General features: G+C 49.4%; 1 protein-coding gene across 2 annotated transcripts in view; it reads left to right on the top strand.

Annotated features, from left to right (window-relative positions):
• The window catches only part of sptbn5 (spectrin, beta, non-erythrocytic 5), a 321,773-nt gene that overhangs the window by 63,700 nt on the left and 235,262 nt on the right, over window positions 1-22,811 (top strand). For both annotated transcript variants that reach the window (XM_068039706.1, XM_068039705.1), the window contains exons 20-25: window positions 2,590-2,689; window positions 6,378-6,548; window positions 12,347-12,511; window positions 14,191-14,417; window positions 16,742-16,928; window positions 17,402-17,602. In XM_068039706.1, the coding sequence (XP_067895807.1) occupies window positions 2,590-2,689; window positions 6,378-6,548; window positions 12,347-12,511; window positions 14,191-14,417; window positions 16,742-16,928; window positions 17,402-17,602 (1,051 nt within the window). The remainder of the gene's footprint in view (window positions 1-2,589; window positions 2,690-6,377; window positions 6,549-12,346; window positions 12,512-14,190; window positions 14,418-16,741; window positions 16,929-17,401; window positions 17,603-22,811) is intronic.

Below are 22,811 nucleotides of genomic sequence, written 5' to 3'. Positions count from 1 at the left end.
ATTCAATTCCCCTCGCAATAAATGATAATATTCTATGAGCTTTCCTACAGATTGGAGATAGCTAATGTAACCCCACTATTTAAAAAGGGAGGTAGAGAGAAAGCAGGGAATTATAGACCAGTCAGTCTGATAGATTCTAGAGTCCATTATCAAAGATTTTATAGCAGAGCACTTAGAGAACAGTGGTAGAATCGGGCAGAGTCAGCATGGATTTACGAAAGGGAAATCATGCTTGACAAATCTACTAGAATTCTTTGAGGATGTAACTAGTAGAGCTGATGAGGGGAAGCCAGTGGATGTGGTTTATTTGGACTTTCAGAAGGCTTTCGACAAAGTTCCACATAAGAGATTAGCATGTAAAATTAAAGCGCATGGGATTGGGGGTAGTGTATTGCGATGGATAGAAAATTGGTTGGCAGACAGGAAACAAAGAGTGGGGATAAATGGGTCTTTTTCCGATTGGCCCCAGCTATTCACAATATATATTAATGATTTGAATGAGGGAACTGAATGTAATATCTCCAGATGACACAAAACTGGGTGGGAGGGTGAGTTGTGAGGAGGATGCAGAGAGGCTTCAGGGTGATTTGGACAAGTTGAGTGAGTGGGCTAATGCATGGCAGATGCAGTATAATGTGGATAAATGTGAGGTTATCCACTTTGGTAGCAAAAACAGGAAGGCAGATTATTATCTGAACAGCTATAAACTGAGAGAGGGGAATATGCAGCGAGACCTGGGTGCTCTCGTACACCAGTTGCTTGAGGTAAGCATGCAGGTGCAACAGGTGGCAAAAAAGGCAAATGGTATGTTGGCCTTCACAGCGAGAGGATTCGAGTACAGGAGCAAGGATGTCTTGCTGCAAGTAAACAGGGCCTTGGTGAGGCCACACCTGGAATATTGTGTGCAGTTTTGGTCTCCTTATCTGAGGAAGGATGTTCTTGCTATAGAGGGAGTGCAGCGAAGGTTTACCAGACTGATTCCTGGGATGGCAGGATTGATGTATGAGGAGAGATTGAGTCAGTTAGGATTATATTCGCTGGAGTTCAGAAGAGTGAGGGGGGATCTCAATGAAACCTATAAAATTGTAACAGGACCTGACCGGGTAGATACTGGAAGGATGTTCCCGATGGTGGGGGAGTCCAGAACCGGGGGTCATAGTCTAAGGATACGGGGTAAACCTTTCAGGACTGAGATGAGGAGAAATTTCTTCACCCAGAGAGTGGTGAGTCTGTGGAATTCACTACCACAGAAAGTAGTTGAAGCCAAAACATTGAATGTTTTCAAAAAGGAGTTAGATATTGCTGTTGGGTCTAAAGGGATCAAAGAGTATGGAGAAAAAGCAGGTACAGGTCACTGAGTTGGGTGATCAGCCATGATCATAATGAATGGCGGAGCAGGCTCGAAGGGCCGAATGGCCTACTCCTGCTCCTATTTTCTATGTTTCTACTTGCTGTACCTGCATACTAACCTTTTGCGATTTCATGCACTAGGACACCCAGATCCCTCTGCAACTCAGAGTTCTGCAATCTCTCACCATTTAGATATTATGCTTCTTTTTTATTCTTCCTGCCAAAGTGGACAATTTCCCACTTTCCCACATTATACTCCATTTGCCAGGTCTTTGCCCACTCACTTAACCTATCTATATCCCTTTTTGTAGCCCTGAAGGGCTTCCTGCCCATTGATTTTACCTTTTATGCCCTGAGAGGGGATTTAACGTGATTATCACTAAGGCAAACATACTGGCTTTTGTTTCAGCCTGGTCCTGCTGATATCTCTCCAGTCATCCTTTGGCATTGTGCCTGTTAACTTATTCCAACACCATATGGTCTCAAGTCTTTCATACTTCCAGTCCAAGTTTCCTCACTGGAATTTTCTTTATGTTTTCCCTTTCTTCAAGAAAGCTGATCCTTCTCAAGCTACATTAATTCTTCCTAAGGTTGTGGGAGCTGCTATTAACTCCTAAATGGACCATCATATTGAAAGTTCCAGGCTAATGCATGCTTGTCTGTCTCCTTTGTGGCATGGTCAATGCATTGGCAATCTTGTCTGGAGCTGTAAACTTCAACACCTCATTCATTTCATATTCTCTTGAAGATCTCCTCTGGCACCATGCAGATCTGCAGTGTACAATTCCTCGCGCTTGCACTTCTGAGCAGTATGTTGTCTGTCGGAACAATGACTACACTTTGAGTACTTCATGGGCTCTAAAGCACTTTGGGATGCCCTGAGGTCATGAAGGCGCTATAGAAATGCAAGTCTTTCTTTTTTCCCCCAATTTGTTTGGACTCTTTCCAGGAGCAAGTTGTGGGAAAGAAAGAACTTTCATTTACACAGCCCCTTTCAGATTCTCAGGGCGTCCCAAAGTAATTCACAGCCAGTAAATTACTGTCAGAGTGTAGTCACTGCTGTCATGGGGGCAAACTCAACAGCCACTTTGAGTGCAGCAAGGTCCTGCAGTGATCAGTGAGGTGAATGAACAGTCACTCTGATCTATTGGTGCTTTGTGCTCTGAATTGTGGAGATCTTGTTCTGAACTGTTTGGCAGTAGGTTTAGAGCTGTATGTAATATTTCTCTTTATGTCTAGGATCCAGAAGAGGGTGTTTCTGATCAGTGACGGATGGAATGATCTGAATCGGAGCAGTGACTATCGGAAGAACAGGCTGTTCCAGTCACAGAAACTCCAGGTCTGTATCCACTTCGACAATTTGATCGTTTCCATAACCTTGCCCCGTCTCAGTTCCTCTGCTGCTGAAACCCTCATTCATGCCTTCAGTACCTCTTGACTTGACTACTCCAATGCACTGCTGGCTGGTTTCCCACATTCTACTCTTCGTAAACTTGAGGTCATCCAAAACTCTGCTGCCATATCTTAACTTGCACCAAGTCTCGTTCTTCTATCACCCCTGTGCTCGCTGACCTGCTTCGGCTCCCGGTCGAGCAACACCTTGATTTTAAAATTCTCATCCTTGTTTTCAAATCTCTCTATGGCCTCGTCCCCTCCCTATCTCTGTCATCTCCTCCAGCCGCACAACCCTCTGAGATAGCTGCACTCCTCTAATTCTGGCCTCTTGAGCATCCCCGATTTTAATCGCTCCACCATTGATGGCTGTGTCTTCAGTTACCTAGGCCCCAAGCTCTGGAATTCCCTCCCTACATCTCTCCACCTCACTTTCCTCCTTTAAGACACTCCTTAAAACCTACCTCTTTGACCAAGCTTTTGATCATCTGATCTAATACCCCCTTACATGGCAGAGTCACATTTTGTTTTATAATGCCCTGATGAAGTGCCTTAGGGTATTTTATTATGTTAAAGGTGCTATATAACTATAAGTTGCCGTGAGACAATTTCTGAAAGATAAAGGCATTAAAATTTATCTTGCTATTAATCAAAGCAACAACAAATGTGCATTTTTGTGAAGAAGCTTTGAATGAGAAGATTAATTTGTTGACTTACTCTCTTGTCACTATGTTGGATACTGATTTAGTGCGATACCTGGCATTTTCTTGCTTGCACAAGCAGTCAATGTTTGCCCGCATACTTGTAGCTATGTGGAGTATTCCGGATAGATGTCCATCTGTCAGGAGTGATCTTGATCACTCTCTCTCCCTCTTTCTGTCTCTATCTCTCTCTCTCCCTGAAACCCCCCTCTCTGTGTTATTCCCCCCCCTTCTCTGTGTTGTTCCCCCCTCTCTGTGTTGTTCCCCCCCCTCTGTGTTGTTCCCCCCCCCTCTCTGTGTTGTTCCCCCCCCCTCTCTGTGTTGTTCCCCCCCCCTCTCTGTCGTTCCCCCTTCTCTCTGTCGTTCCCCCTTCTCTCTGTCGTTCCCCCCTCTCTCTGTCGTTCCCCCCCCCCTCTCTGTCGTTCCCCCCCCCTCTCTGTCGTTCCCCCCCCCCCCTGTCGTTCCCCCCCTCTCTCTGTCGTTCCCCCCTCTCTCTGTCGTTCCCCCCTCTCTCTGTCGTTCCACCTCCCTCTCTCTGTCGTTCCCCCCCTCTCTCTGTCGTTCCCCCCCTCTCTCTGTCGTTTTCCCCCCCCTCTCTCTGTCGGTTTCCCCCCCTCTCTCTGTCGGTTTCCCCCCCTCTCTCTGTCGGTTTCCCCCCCTCTCTCTGTCGGTTTCCCCCCCTCTCTCTGTCGTTTCCCCCCTCTCTCTGTCGTTTCCCCCCTCTCTCTGTCGTTCCCCCCTCTCTCTGTCGTTCCCCCCCTCTCTCTGTCGTTCCCCCCCTCTCTCTGTCGTTCCCTCCCTCTCTCTGTCGTTTTCCCCCTCTCTCTGTCGTTTTCCCCCTCTCTCTGTCGTTTTCCCCCTCTCTCTGTCGTTTCCCCCCTCTCTCTGTCGTTTCCCCCCTCTCTCTGTCGTTTCCCCCCTCTCTCTGTCGTTTCCCCCCTCTCTCTGTCGTTTCCCCCCTCTCTCTGTCGTTTCCCCCCTCTCTCTGTCGTTTCCCCCCTCTCTCTGTCGTTTCCCCCCTCTCTCTCTGTCGTTCCCCCCCTCTCTCTGTCGTTCCCCCCCTCTCTCTGTCGTTTCCTCCCTCTCTCTGTCGTTTCCCCCCTCTCTCTGTCGTTTCCCCCCTCTCTCTGTCGTTTCCCCCCTCTCTCTCTGTTGTTCCCCCCGCTCCCTGTCGTTCCCCCCTCTCTGTGTCATCCTCGATCTGTGCTCCCCCTCTATCCCCTCTCTTTTTCTCTCTGTCCTCCTGTTTCTCTCTTTGTTCCCCCTTTCTTTCTCTGCGCCCTCTCTATCTCTCTTTTTGTTCCCTCTCTCTTTCCCCCTCAATCTCTGTTCCCCGCCCCCTCTCTCTGACAGTTACAGAGAGTGGAAACACTTAGCACGGCAGCTTTAAGTTTCACAGAATCACAAAATTGTTACAGTACAGTCCATCATATCCACACTGGCTCTCTGAAAGAGCAATTCCCTCAGTTCCATTTCCCTGCCTTCTCCCCATAACTCTGCACATTCTTCCTTTTCATATAATTGTCTAATTCCCTTTTGAATGCTTCAATTGAACCTGCCTCCACCACATTTTCAGGTAGTTCATTGTAGACCTTAACCTTTCGCTGCACGAAAAAGTTTTTCCACATGTCACTTTTGCTTCTCTTACCAAATACTTTAAATCTGTGCCCTCTCGTTCTTGATCCTTTCACGAGTGGGAACAGTTTCTCTCCATCTGCTCTGTCCAGACCCTCATGATTTTGAATACCTCAATCTCAGACATCTCTTATCCATGGAAAACAGCCCTAACTTCTCCAATCTATCTTCATAACTGAAATTCCTCATCCCTGGAACCATTCTTGTGAATCTTTCCAATCTCTCCAATGCCCTCACGTCTTTCCTCAAGTGCAGCGCCCAGAACTGGATGCAATACTCTAGCTGAGGATGAATGGTTGGTCAGTTTTTTTTTTAAAGATTGCAAGCCAGTTTCACAGTTGACAGATGCTTGGAGCAGGATCAGAGGTTTCCCATCTTCAGACAGATTCGGGGTTTACCGGCAGCCTTTTAAAAAAAAAAGTCAAAACCTGCCGGAAAACCCTGAATCTGCCTGAAGTTCAGAAACCGCCATTCCCGATGCCAACACCTGTCAGCTGTGAAACTGACTTGCGATCTATTTTTAAAAAGCCAGTCTGAAATAAGGCCCAGTGTCTGTTACTGTGAGGAGGTGATGGCTGAGAGAAGGGATTGTTTATGTTTTCGGAACCCTTAAGAGAATAGATGAATTGAACCTGATAATATGATTGGCATTGTCGCAAATTCGAGGACCAAGATATTTGAGCTGAAACTTAAAAGAGGGAATGTGCACGTAAACTTAGAACGAGGCCATTCAGCCCTTCGATTCTGTTCCACCATTCAATTAGATAATCTCTGGGCGCAGATCTGCACCTTATTCCCATTGTTCTGCCTTTGTTCCATATCCTTTACCTAGTGAAAATCGATCGATCTCAATTTTGAAAGTTTCAATTGACTGCCAGCCTCGACATCTTCTTGGGGGACAGAGTTCCAGATTTCCACTATCTGTTCCATGAGAAAAGTGCTTCCTGATATCTCCGCTAGCTCTAATTGTAAGATTAGGCCCCTTTGTTCTGAACTCCTGTGGAGAGAAAATAGCTGGTCTCTGTCGACCCTATCGAATCGTTTAATCTTCTTAAACATCGCAATTATATTGCCTTGCAAGCTTCTAAAGTCAAGGGAACACAAGCCTAGTCTATGCAAATTATTCTCAAAATGTAACCCTTTTAGGCCTGGTACCATTCTAGTGAATTGGCCCTGCACACCCTCTAAGGCCAATACATCCTTCCTGAGGTGCAGTGCCCAGAAGGGAACACAATTGCTCCAGCTGGGGTCTGACCAAGGCAGAAATCCTATTTCATTCCTTTCTTTCCTTCCTTCTAGGAATTTAACAGAGATGCAGCAGAGCTTCTGATGTGGATCGATGAAAAATACGAGATTGCCTCGGATGAGTCGTACCGAGACCTGACGAACATTCTCCGCAAACTGAAGCGACACGAGGCCGTGGAGAGGGAGGTGCTGGCAAACCAAGTGCGAGTGGAGGACCTGAGGAAGGTGCGGCTGCTGCAGTCCAGTGAACTGAAGCTCGCTTAAACCACAGCCCAAGGCCCAGAGACTTGTTGTAAATGCACATTGCAGGCCCTGGTGTCCACCACCAAAACCCACCATTGGGGTGAAATATAATGTGCCAGGGCACAATGTGGAGCTTATTAATGCTTGTAATCCTCCTGACACATGGGCTGCAGAGCCATTGTGTGGGACTAAGGTCTCAGGTCAATGGGGTAACTACACTGTGTGGTACTGGGATATCAGTGTCTGTGGGGTAACTGCACTGTGATATGGGGCCCTGGGTCAATGGATTAACTGCATCATGTCTTAGTCTTTGGTCCTCCTTATCTCGAGAGACAATGGATATGCGCCTGGAGGTGGTCAGTGGTTTGTGAAGCAGCGCCTGGAGTGGCTATAAAGGCCAATTCTAGATTGACAGGCTCTTCCACAGGTGCTGCAGAGAAATTTGTTTGTCGGGGCTGTTGCACAGTTGGCTCTCGCCTTGCGCTTCTGTCTTTTTTCCTGCCAACTACTAAGTCTCTTAGTAGTTGTAGTGTTACATGCATCATGTAATACTGCGGTATTAGGATCAATGAGGTAACTGCACTGTGTGATACTGGGGTCCTGAGTCAATGAAATAACAGCACCATGTGATACTGAGGTATCCGGGTCAATGGGGTAACTATACCATGTGATATTGGAATATCTGGGTCATTGGGGGTACCTTCAATCATAAGTGGTGATGTTCGCTGATGATTGCACAATGTTTGGCACTCCTCAGATACTGAAGCAGTCTGTGTAGAAATGCAGCAAGACCTGGACAATATCCAGGCTTGGGATGATAAGTGGCAAGTAATATTCACGTCACACAAGTGCCAGGCAATGACCATCTCCAACAAGAGGGAATCTAACCATCTCCCCTTGACATTCAATGGCATTACCATCGCTGAATCCCCCATTATCGACATCCTAGGGGTTACCAGAAACCGAACTGGAGTAGCCATATAAATACCGTGGCTACAAGAGCAGGTCAGAGGCTAGGAATCCTGCGGTGAGTAACTCACCTCCTGACTGTCCACCATGTACAAGGCACAAGTCAGGAGTGTGATGGAATACTCTCCACTTGCCTGGATGGGTGCAGCTCCAACAACACTCAAGAAGCTCGACACCATCCAGGACAAAGCAGCCCGCTTGATTGACACCCCATGTACAAACATTCACTCCCTCCACCACCGACGCACAGTGGCAGCAGTGTGTACCATCTACAAGATGCACTGCAGCGATGCACCAAGGCTCCTTAGACAGCACCTTCCAAACCCGCAACCTCAACCAACTAGAAGGACAAGGGCAGCAAATACATGGGAACACCACCACCTGCAAGTTCCCCTCCAAGTCACACACCATCCTGATTTGGAACTATATCGCCGTTCCGTCACTGTCGCTGGGTCAAAATCCTGGAACTCCCTTCCTAACAGCACTGTGTGTGTGCCTACCTCACATGGACTGCAGCGGTTCAAGAAGTCAGCTCACCACCACCTTCTCAAGGGTAATTAGGGATGGGCAATAAATGCTGGACTAGCCACCAATGCCCACATCCCATAAATGACTAAAAAAAACTGCACTGCGTGATACTGGAGGATGAGGGTCAGTGGAGTAACTGCACTGTGTGACACTGGGGTATCAGGGTCAGTGGGGTAACTGCACTGTGTGACACTGTGGTACCAGGGTCAATGGGGTAACTGCACTGTGTGACACTGTGGTATCAGGGTCAGTGAGGTAACTGCACTGTGTGACACTGTGGTACCAGGGTCAATGGGGTAACTGCACTGTGTGACACTGTGGTACCAGGGTCAATGGGGTAACTGCACTGTGTGTCACTGGGGTATCAGGGTCAGTGGGGTAACTGCACTGTGTGACACTGGGGTATCAGGGTCAGTGGGGTAACTGCACTGTGTGACACTGGAGGATGAGGGTCAGTGGGGTAACTGCACTGTGTGACACTGGGGTATCAGGGTCAGTGGGGTAACTGCACTGTGTGATACTGGAGGATGAGGGTCAGTGGGGTAACTGCACTGTGTGACACTGGGGTATCAGGGTCAGTGGGGTAACTGCACTGTGTGTCACTGGGGTATCAGGGTCAGTGGGGTAACTGCACTGTGTGACACTGGGGTATCAGGGTCAGTGGGGTAACTGCACTGTGTGATACTGGAGGATGAGAGTCAGTGGGGTAACTGCACTGTGTGACACTGGGGTATCAGGGTCAGTGGGGTAACTGCACTGTGTGATACTGGAGGATGAGGGTCAGTGGGGTAACTGCACTGTGTGATACTGGAGGATGAGGGTCAGTGGGGTAACTGCACTGTGTGACACTGGAGGATGAGGGTCAGTGGGGTAACTGCACTGTGTGACACTGGGGTATCAGGGTCAGTGGGGTAACTGCACTGTGTGATACTGGAGGATGAGGGTCAGTGGGGTAACTGCACTGTGTGACACTGGGGTATCAGGGTCAGTGGGGTAACTGCACTGTGTGATACTGGAGGATGAGGGTCAGTGGGGTAACTGCACTGTGTGACACTGGAGGATGAGGGTCAGTGGGGTAACTGCACTGTGTGACACTGGAGGATGAGGGTCAGTGGGGTAACTGCACTGTGTGACACTGGAGGATGAGGGTCAGTGGGGTAACTGCACTGTGTGACACTGTGGTACCAGGGTCAATGGGGTAACTGCACTGTGTGACACTGGGGTATCAGGGTCAGTGGGGTAACTGCACTGTGTGACACTGTGGTACCAGGGTCAATGGGGTAACTGCACTGTGTGACACTGGGGTATCAGGGTCAGTGGGGTAACTGCACTGTGTGATACTGGAGGATGAGGGTCAGTGGGGTAACTGCACTGTGTGACACTGGAGGATGAGGGTCAGTGGGGTAACTGCACTGTGTGACACTGGGGTATCAGGGTCAGTGGGGTAACTGCACTGTGTGATACTGGAGGATGAGGGTCAGTGGGGTAACTGCACTGTGTGACACTGGAGGATGAGGGTCAGTGGGGTAACTGCACTGTGTGACACTGGGGTATCAGGGTCAGTGGGATAACTGCACTGTGTGATACTGGAGGATGAGGGTCAGTGGGGTAACTGCACTGTGTGACACTGGAGGATGAGGGTCAGTGGGGTAACTGCACTGTGTGACACTGGAGGATGAGGGTCAGTGGAGTAACTGCACTGTGTGACACTGGAGGATGAGGGTCAGTGGGGTAACTGCACTGTGTGACACTAGAGGATGAGGGTCAGTGGAGTAACTGCACTGTGTGACACTGAGGTATCAGGGTCAATGGGGTAACTGCACTGTGTGACACTGGGGTATCAGGGTCAGTGGGGTAACTGCACTGTGTGATACTGGAGGATGAGGGTCAGTGGGGTAACTGCACTGTGTGACACTGGAGGATGAGGGTCAGTGGGGTAACTGCACTGTGTGACACTGGAGGATGAGGGTCAGTGGAGTAACTGCACTGTGTGACACTGAGGTATCAGGGTCAATGGGGTAACTGCACTGTGTGACACTGGGGTATCAGAGTCAGTGGGGTAACTGCACTGTGTAACACTGAGGTATCAGGGTCAATGGGGTAACTGCACTGTGTAACACTGAGGTATCAGGGTCAATGGGGTAACTGCACCCTGAGCTATTGAGGACCTGGGGGCTCTAATTCAAAGTTTTATGGACCATCTGGCCTCTGTTACTTCCCCCAACTTGCTGATCTTGAAACGTTTGTCCAGGTGAATATTTTTGCTGGTTATTCTATTGCATGACACCTCACTGCCATGCCATTTATGCCCTGATTGCATAGAGTTATATTGGTAATTTCGGTGCTGGAAATTCTCTCAACCCAATAGCTCACTGCTAGTGCAGAGGCTGCACATAAACTGCTTCATGCACAATTGACTTCATCTCACCCTATCAGCATATCCCTCTATTTCTTTCTCTGTCATCCCTCTATTTCTTTCTCTGTACTTATCCAGCTTCCCCTTAAATGCAGTGACAGGACTCACCTCAATTACTCCATGTGGTTAACATTTCCCATCCTTTTACCTCTCTGAGTAAAGAAGTTTCTCCTGAATTCCTTATTGGATTTCTTGGTGACTATCTTGTATTTTTGGCCCCTGGATTTGAACTCACCCACAAGTGGAAACATTTTTATTGTCGAACTCAGACACCCAGAGGGACAGACAAACACATACTTACTCAGAGAGACAGATAAACACACAAGTCAATCTTATCATGCTTCCTTTCTGCACTGCGGAATATTGAGGAGTGGAAATTGTAGTTCATTCTTTTCTCCCTAGCCCAGGAGCAGTAAAGCCAGTTGTAGCACAACAACCACTTTCCTGGGCCAGACCAGTCTTACGTGGAACCTGGGGTCTTGTTTAATTCCGTACCGTGGGGTTTACTCACCGAGACATTGGGGATAGAGCTCGGAAACCTCTCCAAGGGATAAAAACAGGACCTCAAAGGTAGTAATCTCAGGATTACTCCCAGTGCCACATGCCAGTGAGTATAGAAACAGGAAGATAGTGCAGGTAAATATATGGCTGGAAAAGTGGTGAAGGGAGGGATTGTTTCAGAATTTAGTGCCACTGGGACGAGTTCTGGGGGAAGGGGCACCAGTACAAGGCAGGACCAATGTTCTCACTGAGAAGTTCTGTTCTGTTGGGAAGGGCTTAAACTCATTTGGCTGGGGGAGGAAGACCAGAAAATAGCAACAATGAGGTCACAGGACAGAGAAAAGGAGAATTTTAACACCCCAAAACAGGTGGGTTTTGTTAGAATGCTAAAAATCTAAATCCTACCTGACATCGACCCATTTCTGGTTGTAACAGGGGCACGCCAAGGGTGGGCAGGCAAACAACTCACACTCTGGAGGCCTCTTAGTCATTTAAATATTATAATGAGGCTGTGTGCCTCATATTTAACCACAATTTAAAATTTAACCCCAGCTGGCTGCGTTTTCCAGGTCTTGGGCTGGCCAAAGGGAAATGGGACTGCTGGAGCCAGGATGTAAGGGCCTTTCCTGCGGGATCCAGTTTACCAGCTTCACCCCGCACCCCCCGCCCCACCCCACGATTGGACCCTGTGCCCCCATCCTTCTGACCCTTGACCTTTCTGATTCCAAATCCAGATCCTGATTTTCCCCACCTCGTCCCTCCCCCAAGCCTTTCCGAACTATCTCTCCCTCCTCTTTGCTTAGTGGCTGCTGCTTGATGCCAAGGGCCTACCCACCTGCTGTGGCTGTGAAACCAAGATGAAAAATGCTAATCGTTTTTTAAATTCAGCAGGATCTTCAGCAAATCCCATCTTCTGGGTTTCTTGACCTCAAAGCAGCCACACCCATCCCTGCTGCTCCCTTCCCTTCGAATTAAATAGCCAACCCTTCTAAACAGCAGTACAATTAGTAATATCCCAAAAGTTGCAGGGACCAGATTGAGGAAAATAGCAACAGTGATGGAGGAGATATTGAATTATAATGTATGTTAACGTTCGTAGTACAGCTAATAAGGTTGGTGAGCTTCAGGCACAAATTGCGACATGGAATTATGAAGTGGTTACATTAAGGGGCACAGCTCAAACAAGGCCAGGAATAATACTCTTGGTTAGAAGTATGCGTGATTGGCTGAATGGCCTGCTTCCGTGCAGTAAGTTTCAATGACTCTATGATAAGATGTGTAAAATCATCTTGTATGTTTAATGACGCATGTGTTGCTGCATATGTTTGTATTGTATCTCAGGCATGGTTTGTGTTTTCACCAGTAGACAGGAAACAGTCTCATCCAGGACAACCATTATGCCAGGGACGATATCAAATCCCGACTTGAGGCATTAAAGGAGAAGTGGATGCTGCTCCAAAGTAAGCTGATGGAGCGCGGGGACAAAATGAGGCAAGCTGGACAACAGGAGCAGCTCATGGAGTTACTGCAGGTATGCAGGTCTTTAACATAGGGACATGGGTACTGGAGCCATGGCCAGTATTGGGCACCATCATAGGGTAAATGGACCCATGCCAGGTGTTTTGACAAGGTGTTTTCTTCCTTTCGGTTGGTCCACGTGAGATACCTATCGAAATAGAAGGGCAGTGTCAGAATGCTGCCTGTGTCACATTCATTCCATTATTTTCTTATTGTTACATGTGGCTGCAGTGTTGTGCTTCAGTGTGTGTCCGGCAAGACAAAATGTGTATTTTCACAATGTCCAAAGCACTTTGCAGCCAGTGATATACTCTGAATGGTTCCAGATGACCCTTTTCTTAGTGTTGTTGGTTGCAATATAAATATTGACCAGGAGACCAGTAGAACTCCCCTGCTCTTTGAAAGTGTTATGGGATCTTTTGCATCCACCTGAGAGGGCAGACTGGTGCTTGGATTACTGTCTCATCCAAAAGATGGCACATCCAACAGTGCAGCACTCCCTCAGCACTGGTCCTCCGACAGTGCGGCGCTCCCTCAGTACTGGTCCTGACAGTGCGGCGCTCCCCCTCAGTACTGGTCCTCCGACAGTGCGGCGCTCCCTCAGTACTGGTCCTCCGACAGTGCGGCGCTCCCCCTCAGTACTGGTCCTGACAGTGCGGCGCTCCCCCTCAGTACTGGTCCTCCGACAGTGCGGCGCTCCCTCAGTACTGATCCTCCGACAGTGCGGCGCTCCTTCAGTACTGGTCCTGACAGTGCGGCGCTCCCTCAGTACTGGTCCTGACAGTGCGGCGCTCCCCCTCAGTACTGGTCCTCCGACAGTGCGGCGCTCCCCCTCAGTACTGGTCCTCCGACAGTGCGGCGCTCCCTCAGTACTGGTCCTCCGACAGTGCGGCGCTCCCTCAGTACTGATCCTCCGACAGTGCGGCGCTCTCTCAGTACTGCCCCTCCGACAGTGCAGCGCTCCCTCAGTACTGGTCCTCCGACAGTGCGGCGCTCCCTCAGTACTGGTCCTCCGACAGTGCGGCGCTCCCTCAGTACTGGTCCTCCGACAGTGCAGCGCTCTCTCAGTACTGCCCCTCCGGCAGTGCGGCGCTCCCTCAGTACTGCCGCTCCGACAGTGCGGCGCTCCCCCAGTACTGCCCCTTTGACAGTGTAGCACTCTCTCAATTCTACACGGGGAATGTTGTTCTCGGTTACGCACTCAAATCTCTGGACTGGCACTTAAACCCATAAGCTTTTGAGACAGAGATGAGAGTGCTACTCACTGATCCAAGCTGACCTGTGCAGGAAGCTTCATCATTACACCAACTTCCTAACAGTCAGATCGAAACAGCTTGCTCCCCAAATCAATGGGCCATGACCCACAAGCTGGTGTTCAGTGAAAGTAAGTCAATCTGACAGTACCCTGGGCTGCACTGTTCCTATTGTTTGTGTGGCCACATTGAAAATTTGACACCTTAAATTGTGCAGCGAGTTTAGATCGCTTTGATGGTGCAGCGGAAAAGGAACCATGAATTTAGAATAAAACTTTATTTTGTAAGGTTGCAAGCAACAAAAGCCATTGTGTGTTTTGTGGGATATTGATCATGCTGCATACTGCTGTGCACAGTCCGACTGACGCTATTTCTTATAATTCAGTGTTTGTCTGGGATTGTGTTTCCTCTGATACTCTCTGTCTCTCTCTTTCTCTAGGATGCCAAAGCCAAGCTCGAACAGATTGAGAAGATGCTCCAGAACAGCGACACGGGTCATGACCTGCGGTCCAGCAGACTTCTGCTGAAGGAACACAAGTGGCTGGAGAGCGACATGCGCGAACTCGCGGAGAAAATGAACAGCATTGTAAACCGAGCCAGGAAGGTGGCGATAGATCACTTTGACTCACAGAGTATACTGGAAAAGACTCAGAAACACCTGGAATGGTGAGACTGGTGCTTGGACTTGGGGTAGAGGGGAGCAGAGGGGCAGTGGGTGGTGTGGAACGGGGGAACTAGGCTTGGACTGGGTTTGGTGGGGGTTGGAGTGGAATGGGGAGACTGGGCGTGTACTGAGGGGGTTGAGGTGGAATGGGGAGACTGGGCGTAGACTGGGGTGGGGGGGGTGTTGGCGTGGAATGGGGAGACTGGGCTTGGACTGAGGTGGAGGGGTTGGCGTAGAATGGGGAGACTGAGTGTGTGGGGTTGGAGTGGAATGGGGAGACTGGGGGGGTTTGGCGTAGAATGGGGAGACTGAGTGGGTGGGGTTGGAGTGGAATGGGGAGACTGGGGGGGTTTGGAGTAGAATGGGGAGACTGGGGGGGTTGGAGTGGACTGGGGGTAGGGGGTTGGAGTGGACTGGGGGGAAGGGGGTTGGAGTGGACTGGGGAGACTGGGTGTGGACTGGGGGGGTGCGTTGGAGTGAAAATGGGAGACTGGGCTTAGACTGAGGGGGCTTGGGAGACTTGGGGGGGTGTTGAATTGGAATGTGGAGACTGGGCGTGAACTGGGGAGTTGGAGTGGAAATGGGAGACTGGGCTTGCACAGGGAGGATTGGAGTGGAATAGGGAGACTGGGCTTGGACTGGGGGGATTGGAGTGGAAAGGGGAGATTGGGCTTGGACTGGGGGGATTGGAGTGGAAAGGGGAGACTGGGCGTGGACTGGGGGGGGTTGGACTAGAAAGGGGAGACTGGGGGGAGGGGGTTGGAGTGGAATGGGGAGACTGTGCATGGACTGGGGGGAGGGGGTTGGAGTGGAATGGGGAGACTGGGCGTGGACTGGGGAGTTGGAGTGGAAATGGGAGACTGGGCTTGCACAGGGAGGATTGGAGTGGAATAGGGAGACTGGGCTTGGACTGGGGGGATTGGAGTGGAAAGGGGAGATTGGGCTTGGACTGGGGGGATTGGAGTGGAAAGGGGAGACTGGGCGTGGACTGGGGGGGGTTGGACTAGAAAGGGGAGACTGGGGGGAGGGGGTTGGAGTGGAATGGGGAGACTGTGCATGGACTGGGGGGAGGGGGTTGGAGTGGAATGGGGAGACTGGGCGTGGACTGGGGGGGAAGGGAGTTGGAGTGGAATGGGGAGACTGGGCGTGGACTGGGGGGGAAGGGAGTTGGAATGGACTGGGGGGGGAAGGGGGTTGGAGTGGACTGGGGGGGGAAGGGGGTTGGAGTGGACTGGGGGGAAGGGGTTTGGAGTGGAATGGGGGGAAAGGGGTTGGAGTGGAATGGGGGGAAAGGGGTTGGAGTGGAATGGGGGGAAAGGGGTTGGAGTGGAATGGGGGGAAAGGGGTTGGAGTGGAATGGGGGGAAAGGGGTTGGAGGGGAATGGGGGGAAAGGGGTTGGAGGGGAAGGGGGTTGGAGTGGAATGGGGGGAAGGGGGTTGGAGTGGAATGGGGGGAAAGGGGTTGGAGTGGAATGGGGGGAAAGGGGTTGGAGTGGAATGGGGTTGGAGTGGAATGGGGGAAGGGGGTTGGAGTGGAATGGGGGGAAAGGGGTTGGAGGGGAAGGCGGTTGGAGTGGAATGGGGGAAGGGGGTTGGAGTGGAATGGGGGAAGGGGGTTGGAGTGGAATGGGGGGAAGGGGGTTGGAGTGGAATGGGGGGAAAGGGGTTGGAGTGGAATGGGGGGAAGGGGGTTGGAGTGGAATGGGGGGAAGGGGGTTGGAGTGGAATGGGGGGAAGGGGGTTGGAGTGGACTGGGGGGAAGGGGGTTGGAGTGGACTGGGGGGAAGGGGGTTGGAGTGGACTGGGGGGAAGGGGTTTGGAGTGGAATGGGGGGAAAGGGGTTGGAGGGGAAGGCGGTTGGAGTGGAATGGGGGAAGGGGGTTGGAGTGGAATGGGGGGAAGGGGGTTGGAGTGGAATAGGGAGACTGGGCTTGGGGTTGGGGGTTGGTGTAGGGAAATGGGAAGACTGGGGAGAGTGGAGTGGGGAGACTGAGGGATGAATTGCCAATGGCTAATATCTACGAGCTTTGCCTTGAAGGCTCTTGTGTTGAACTGCCAAGGTCTGGATGGTGCAACATGGAAAATCACTCCTTGCAAACCCATCTTGTGCTTCCCATCACCAACATCTCATTCGCTTATAGACAGAGGCTGTTCTCTGCTTGATATCCGACTGTATCCTGTCGGAAATTCCCACTCACTGGTTTAACCACCTATCAAAAGTGATTGTGGATTCTGCTACAAAGCAGGTCATATCTGCATCCTGGGTCATAGGAGCAATTGTTTCAAAGTTCAATGACTGTGCCCTTTCATTTCCCCCACCCCCAAGGTTTGAATCACTCCAGAATCCCCTGGATCAGAGAAGGAAAGTTCTGGAGGCGACAGTGGCTCTGTACGAGTTTTACCATTACAGTGACCTGGAGTTGAAGTGGATCGCTGAGCGCAGTCCAAGCGCCACGTCATGCAACTATGGCAAGTCTCTGGACACAGCACAAAGCCTGCTACAGAAACAGAAGGTAGGGCTTATTCTCTGCTAGCCTGGCCCTGCTCTGGGGGACTTGGGCTGATGCCAGGCAGGTGCTGCTGCTGGGCCCAGTTTGCCAGGCAAGCTTGGGAATTTTTGCAGACCAAAGTCTTGGCTATGGAACCCAGTGTTCAGAGGTTGAAGAACTTTTAAAGCTTGGATCATGCAGCTGCTGGGTTGCACACCCCTGGATACATTCCTCGTAAATGTAGGTTCAACACAGCTGGACAGTAACAAGCTGTGTAATGGGGTACAGTATTATGCTATATGATTGGATGCTAGAATGGGGTGCGGTATAGTAGCCTGCTGTGCAATAGGAACCTGGGATGGGGATGGTCAGTCTCACCTCCCCTTCCTCCCTGCTGCTCTTTCTCCCTCCTTCCCGCTACTTACCCCTCCTTCTCCTCTGCCCACGTAGGGCTGTTATTGAGTCCTTCAGTAACAATGACCTTTCTCCTGGTGCAGGAGCTTCAGATAGAAGTGAACACTCACAAACAGCAGGTCCAGAAGGTGCTGGAGATCGGCAGGCGTATGGTCAACTCCCAGAACCACACGGCCCAGGGCATTGAGGGCAAGTGCAAGGAGGTGCAAACCAGCTGGGAAGGGCTGGAGTGCGCCTGTGATGACAGGAGGAAAAAACTACAGCATTCGGTGCAGTTCCACCAGGTAGGTTCAGATCATGCAGAGGAGAGTCTGAAGGGATATGTGTAACATGCTGTGTAATAGGATCCTGGGATGGGGATGGAACTGTCTCACCTCCTTCCACCTTCAAAGTTCGACACACATGCATCCCCAGGTCCATCTCTTCCTGCACACTCTTTAGAACTGTGTCATTAAGTATATATTGCCTCTCCCTATTCCTTCTGCCAAAAGGCATCACCTCACAATGACAGTATTAAATTCCATCTGCCACCTGTCTGCCCATTCTGCTAGCCCATCTATGTTCTGTTGCAGGCAGTTCATATCATCCTCACTGTTTGCCACACCTCCAAGTTTGGTGTGATGAGCAAATTTTGAGATTCTGCTCTTTATTCCAAAATCTAAGTCATTTATATATAGGAAAAAAAGCAGTGTTCCCAGCACTGACCCTTGGGGAGCACCACTGTCTACCATCCTCCAGTCTGAAAAGCAACCATTTACTACGACTCGCTGTTTCTGTCCTTAAGCCAATTTTTAAATCAAATTGGACACTGACCCTCCTATTCCATGTGCCTCAATTTAGTTAAACAGCCTTTAATGTGGTATGCTATCAAACACTTTCTTAAAATGCATATAAACGACATCCACCATATTCCTTTCATCAACCTTCTCTTTTACTTCATCAAAAAATTCAATTATATTAGTCAAGCATGATCTCCCTTTTACAAATCCATGCTGGCTCTCCTTAATTAACTTGAACCTCTCCAAGAGTCTGTTGATTTTTCTCCCTGATTATTGCTTCTAAAACCTTACCCACAACTGATGTTAAACTAACTAGTCTGTAGATGCTAGGACTGTCCTTACACCCTTTCTTGAAAAAGGGCATCACATTTGCCACTCTCCAATCCTCTGGCGCTTCCCCCGTATCCAGGGTAGATTGGAAGATTATGGAAAGCCCTTCCGCTATCTCCATCCCCATTTCCTTTAGCAACCTGGGATGCAAGCCATCTGGACCAAGTGACTTATCTAGCCTAAGTATAACCAGTCTTTTTAGAACCTACCCCCTTTCAATTTTTATCCTATCCATTGCCTCTATTCTCTCCTCTTCTACCAATATTTTGTCAGCCTCCATTTCCTTAGTGAACACTGATACAAAGTACTCAGTAAGTATATTAGCCTTGCCCAGTGCCTTTAAGCATATATTACACTCTTTGTCCCTAATAGGCCCCACTCACCTCTTAATACCCACTTACCATTTACATGCCAGTAGAAGATTTTTGAATTCCCTTTTATGTTGATTGCCATTATTCTCATATTCTGTCTGTCAGTCTTATTTTCCTCTTCACCTCCCCTCTCAACTTAGTGTATTCGGTCTGGTTCTCACTTGATGAGTTCACCTGACATGCAATATACACCCTCTTTTTATTTCAACATCTCTATCTCCCTCATCAATCAAGGAGCCCTGTTCTTGGTTCCCCCATCTTTCAGCCTTGTTGGAATGTTCCTAGCCTGTACCTGAAGCATCTCTTCCTTAAAGATGATCCATTGTTCTGATACAGCTCATCCTGCCAGTCTTTGTTTCCATTCTACCCTGGCTAGATCCCTTCTCAACGCTTTGAAATTAGCCCTCTTCCAATCTAGACATTCTACCTTATTTCATTCCTCACTTTTCTGCATTACTCGTCTAAATCTTATGATACGATGATCACTCTTACCCAAGTGTTCCCCCACAGACACTTGATCCTCTTGGCCCACCTCACTTCCCAGCACCAGATCCAGCAATGCCTCTTTTCTAGTTGGACTGACAACATAATAATCAAGGAAGTTCTCTTGAACACATTTCAAAAGTCCCTCCCTCTCCTTACACTTTAGTCTATCAATATCCCAATCAATATTCGGGTAATTAAAGGCCCCCAGTGTCACCACTCTATAGTTCTTGCACCTGTCTGATTTCCCTGCGGATTTGTTCCTCTATCTCTCTCTATCTCACTATTCAGAGGCCTATAGAATACCCCTAGTAACGTGATCATACCCTTTCGCTCCTCAACTCTAACCAGATGGATTCTGTCCTTGCCCCTTCAAGGGCATCCTCTATTTCCAACATTGCAATGTCTTCCCTAATCAGTACTGCCACCCCATCTCCCTTTTCTCCTTCTCTATTTTTTCTGAATACTTAATATACAAGGTTATAAAGCACCCCGTCTTTGCCATTTTAGGGCACAATTCTGTGATTGGTCAACCCATTCCATGCTAGTTTATTGGGGGGGTTTTGGATACTGGAGTTACATTTTCCACATGTCTAGCCATGGGTCAGAAACGTCTCCCTCCCCGCCATGGACAATATACATTCCCCTGCAGCAGATACACTTCCCTCCCACTATATCCAGTATACATTCCCCTGCAGCAGATATACTTCCCTCCCACTATAGCCAGTATACATTCCCCTGTAGCAGATACACTTACCTCCCACGGTAGCCAGTATACATTCCCCTGCAGCAGATACACTAACCTCCCAACTATAGCCAGTATACATTCCCCTGCAGCAGATACAATAACCTCCCACGATAGCCAGTATACATTCCCCTGCAGCAGATACACTAACCTCCCAACTATAGCCAGTATACATTCTCCTGCAGCAGATACACTAACCTCCCAACTATAGCCAGTATACATTCCCTGCAGCAGATACACTAACCACCCAACTATAGCCAGTATACATTCCCCTGCAGCAGATACACTTACCTCCCACTATAGCCAGTATACATTCCCCTGCAGCAGATACACTTACCTCCCACTATAGCCAGTATACATTCCCCTGCAGCAGATACACCTCCCTCCCACTATAGCCAGTATACATTCCCCTGCAGCAGATACACCTCCCTCCCACTATAGCCAGTATACATTCCCCTGCAGCAAATACACTTACCTCCCACTATATCCAGTATACATTCCCCTGCAGCAGATACACTTCCCTCCCACAATATCCAGTATACATTCCCCTGCGGCAGATACACCTCCCTCCCACTATATCCAGTATAAATTCCCCTGCGGCAGATACACTTCCCTCCCACTATAGCCAGTTTACATTCCCCTGCAGCAGATACACCTCCCAATGCACCATAGCCAGTTTACATTCCCCTGCAGCAGATACACCTCCCAATGCACCATAGCCAGTTTACATTCCCCTGCAGCAGATACACTAACCTTCCAACTATAGCCAGTATACATTCCCCTGCAGCAGATACACTTACCTCCCACTATAGCCAGTATACATTCCCCTGCAGCAGATACACCTCCCTCGCACTATAGCCAGTATACATTCCCCTGCGGCAGATACACCTCCCTCCCACTATAGCCAGTATACATTCCCCTGCGGCAGATACACCTCCCTCCCACTATAGCCAGTATACATTCCCCTGCGGCAGATAGACCTCCCTCCCACTGTAGCCAGTATACATTCCCCTGTGGCAGATACACCTCCCTCCCACTATAGCCAGTTTACATTCCCCTGCAGCAGATACACTTACCTCTCACTATAGCCAGTATACATTCCCCTGCAGCAGATACACTTATGTCCCACTATAGCCAGTTTACATTCCCCTGCAGCAGATACACTTCCCTCAAACTATAGCCAGTTTACATTCCCCTGCAGCAGATAAACTTACCTCCCACTATAGCCAGTATACATTCCCCTGCAGCAGATACACTTACCTCCCACTATAGCCAGTTTACATTCCCCTGCGGCAGATACACTTACCTCCCACTATAGCCAGTATACATTCAACTGCAGCAGATACACCTCCCTCGCACTATAGCCAGTATACATTCCCCTGCGGCAGATACACTTACCTCCCACTATAGCCAGTATACATTCAACTGCAGCAGATACACCTCCCTCGCACTATAGCCAGTATACATTCCCCTGCGGCAGATACACTTACCTCCCACTATAGCCAGTATACATTCAACTGCAGCAGATACACCTCCCTCGCACTATAGCCAGTATACATTCCCCTGCAGCAGATACACCTCCCTCGCACTATAGCCAGTATACATTCCCCTGCGGCAGATACACCTCCCTCCCACTATAGCCAGTATACATTCCCCTGCGGCAGATACACCTCCCTCCCACTGTAGCCAGTATACATTCCCCTGTGGCAGATACACCTCCCTCCCACTATAGCCAGTATACATTCCCCTGCAGCAGATACACTTCCCTCCCACTATAGCCAGTATACATTCCCCTGTGGCAGATACACCTCCCTCCCACTATAGCCTGTTTACATTCCCCTGCAGCAGATACACTTACCTCTCACTATAGCCAGTTTACATTCCCCTGCAGCAGATACACTTCCCTCAAACTATAGCCAGTTTACATTCCCCTGCAGCAGATACACTTAGCTCCCACTATAGCCAGTATACATTCCCCTGCAGCAGATACACTTACCTCCCACTATAGCCAGTTTACATTCCCCTGCAGCAGATACACTTACCTCCCACTATAGCCAGTATACATTCAACTGCAGCAGATACACCTCCCTCGCACTATAGCCAGTATACATTCCCCTGCAGCAGATACAGCTCCCTCCCACTATAGCCAGCATACATTCCCCTGCAGCAGATACACTTACCTCTCACTATAGCCAGGATACATTCCCCTGCAGCAGATACACTTACCTCCCACTATAGCCAGTATACATTCCCCTGCGGCAGATACACCTCCCTCCCACTATAGCCAGTATACATTCCCCTGCAGCAGATACACTTACCTCCCACTATAGCCAGTATACATTCCCCTGCGGCAGATACACTTACCTCCCACTATAGCCAGTATATATTCCCCTGCGGCAGATACACCTCCCTCCCACTATAGCCAGTATACATTCCCCTGCGGCAGATACACTTACCTCCCACTATAGCCAGTATACATTCCCCTGCAGCAGATACACTAACCTCCCACTATAGCCAGTTTACATTCCCCTGCGGCAGATACACTTACCTCTCACTATAGTCAGTATACATTCCCCTGCGGCAGATACACTTACCTCTCACTATAGCCAGTATACATTCCCCTGCAGCAGATACACCTCCCTCCCACTATAGCCAGTTTACATTCCCCTGCAGCAGATACACGAACCTCCCAACTAAAGCCAGTATACATTCCCCTGCAGCAGATACACTTCCCTCCCACTATAACCAGTATACATTCCCCTGTGGCAGATACACCTCCCTCCCA

The sequence above is a fragment of the Heterodontus francisci genome, chromosome 9 (assembly GCF_036365525.1).
Source record: "Heterodontus francisci isolate sHetFra1 chromosome 9, sHetFra1.hap1, whole genome shotgun sequence".
Lineage (NCBI taxonomy): Eukaryota > Metazoa > Chordata > Chondrichthyes > Heterodontiformes > Heterodontidae > Heterodontus > Heterodontus francisci.
Note: the sequence above shows the minus strand (reverse complement) of the source record. Positions and strands in the feature narration are given on the sequence as shown.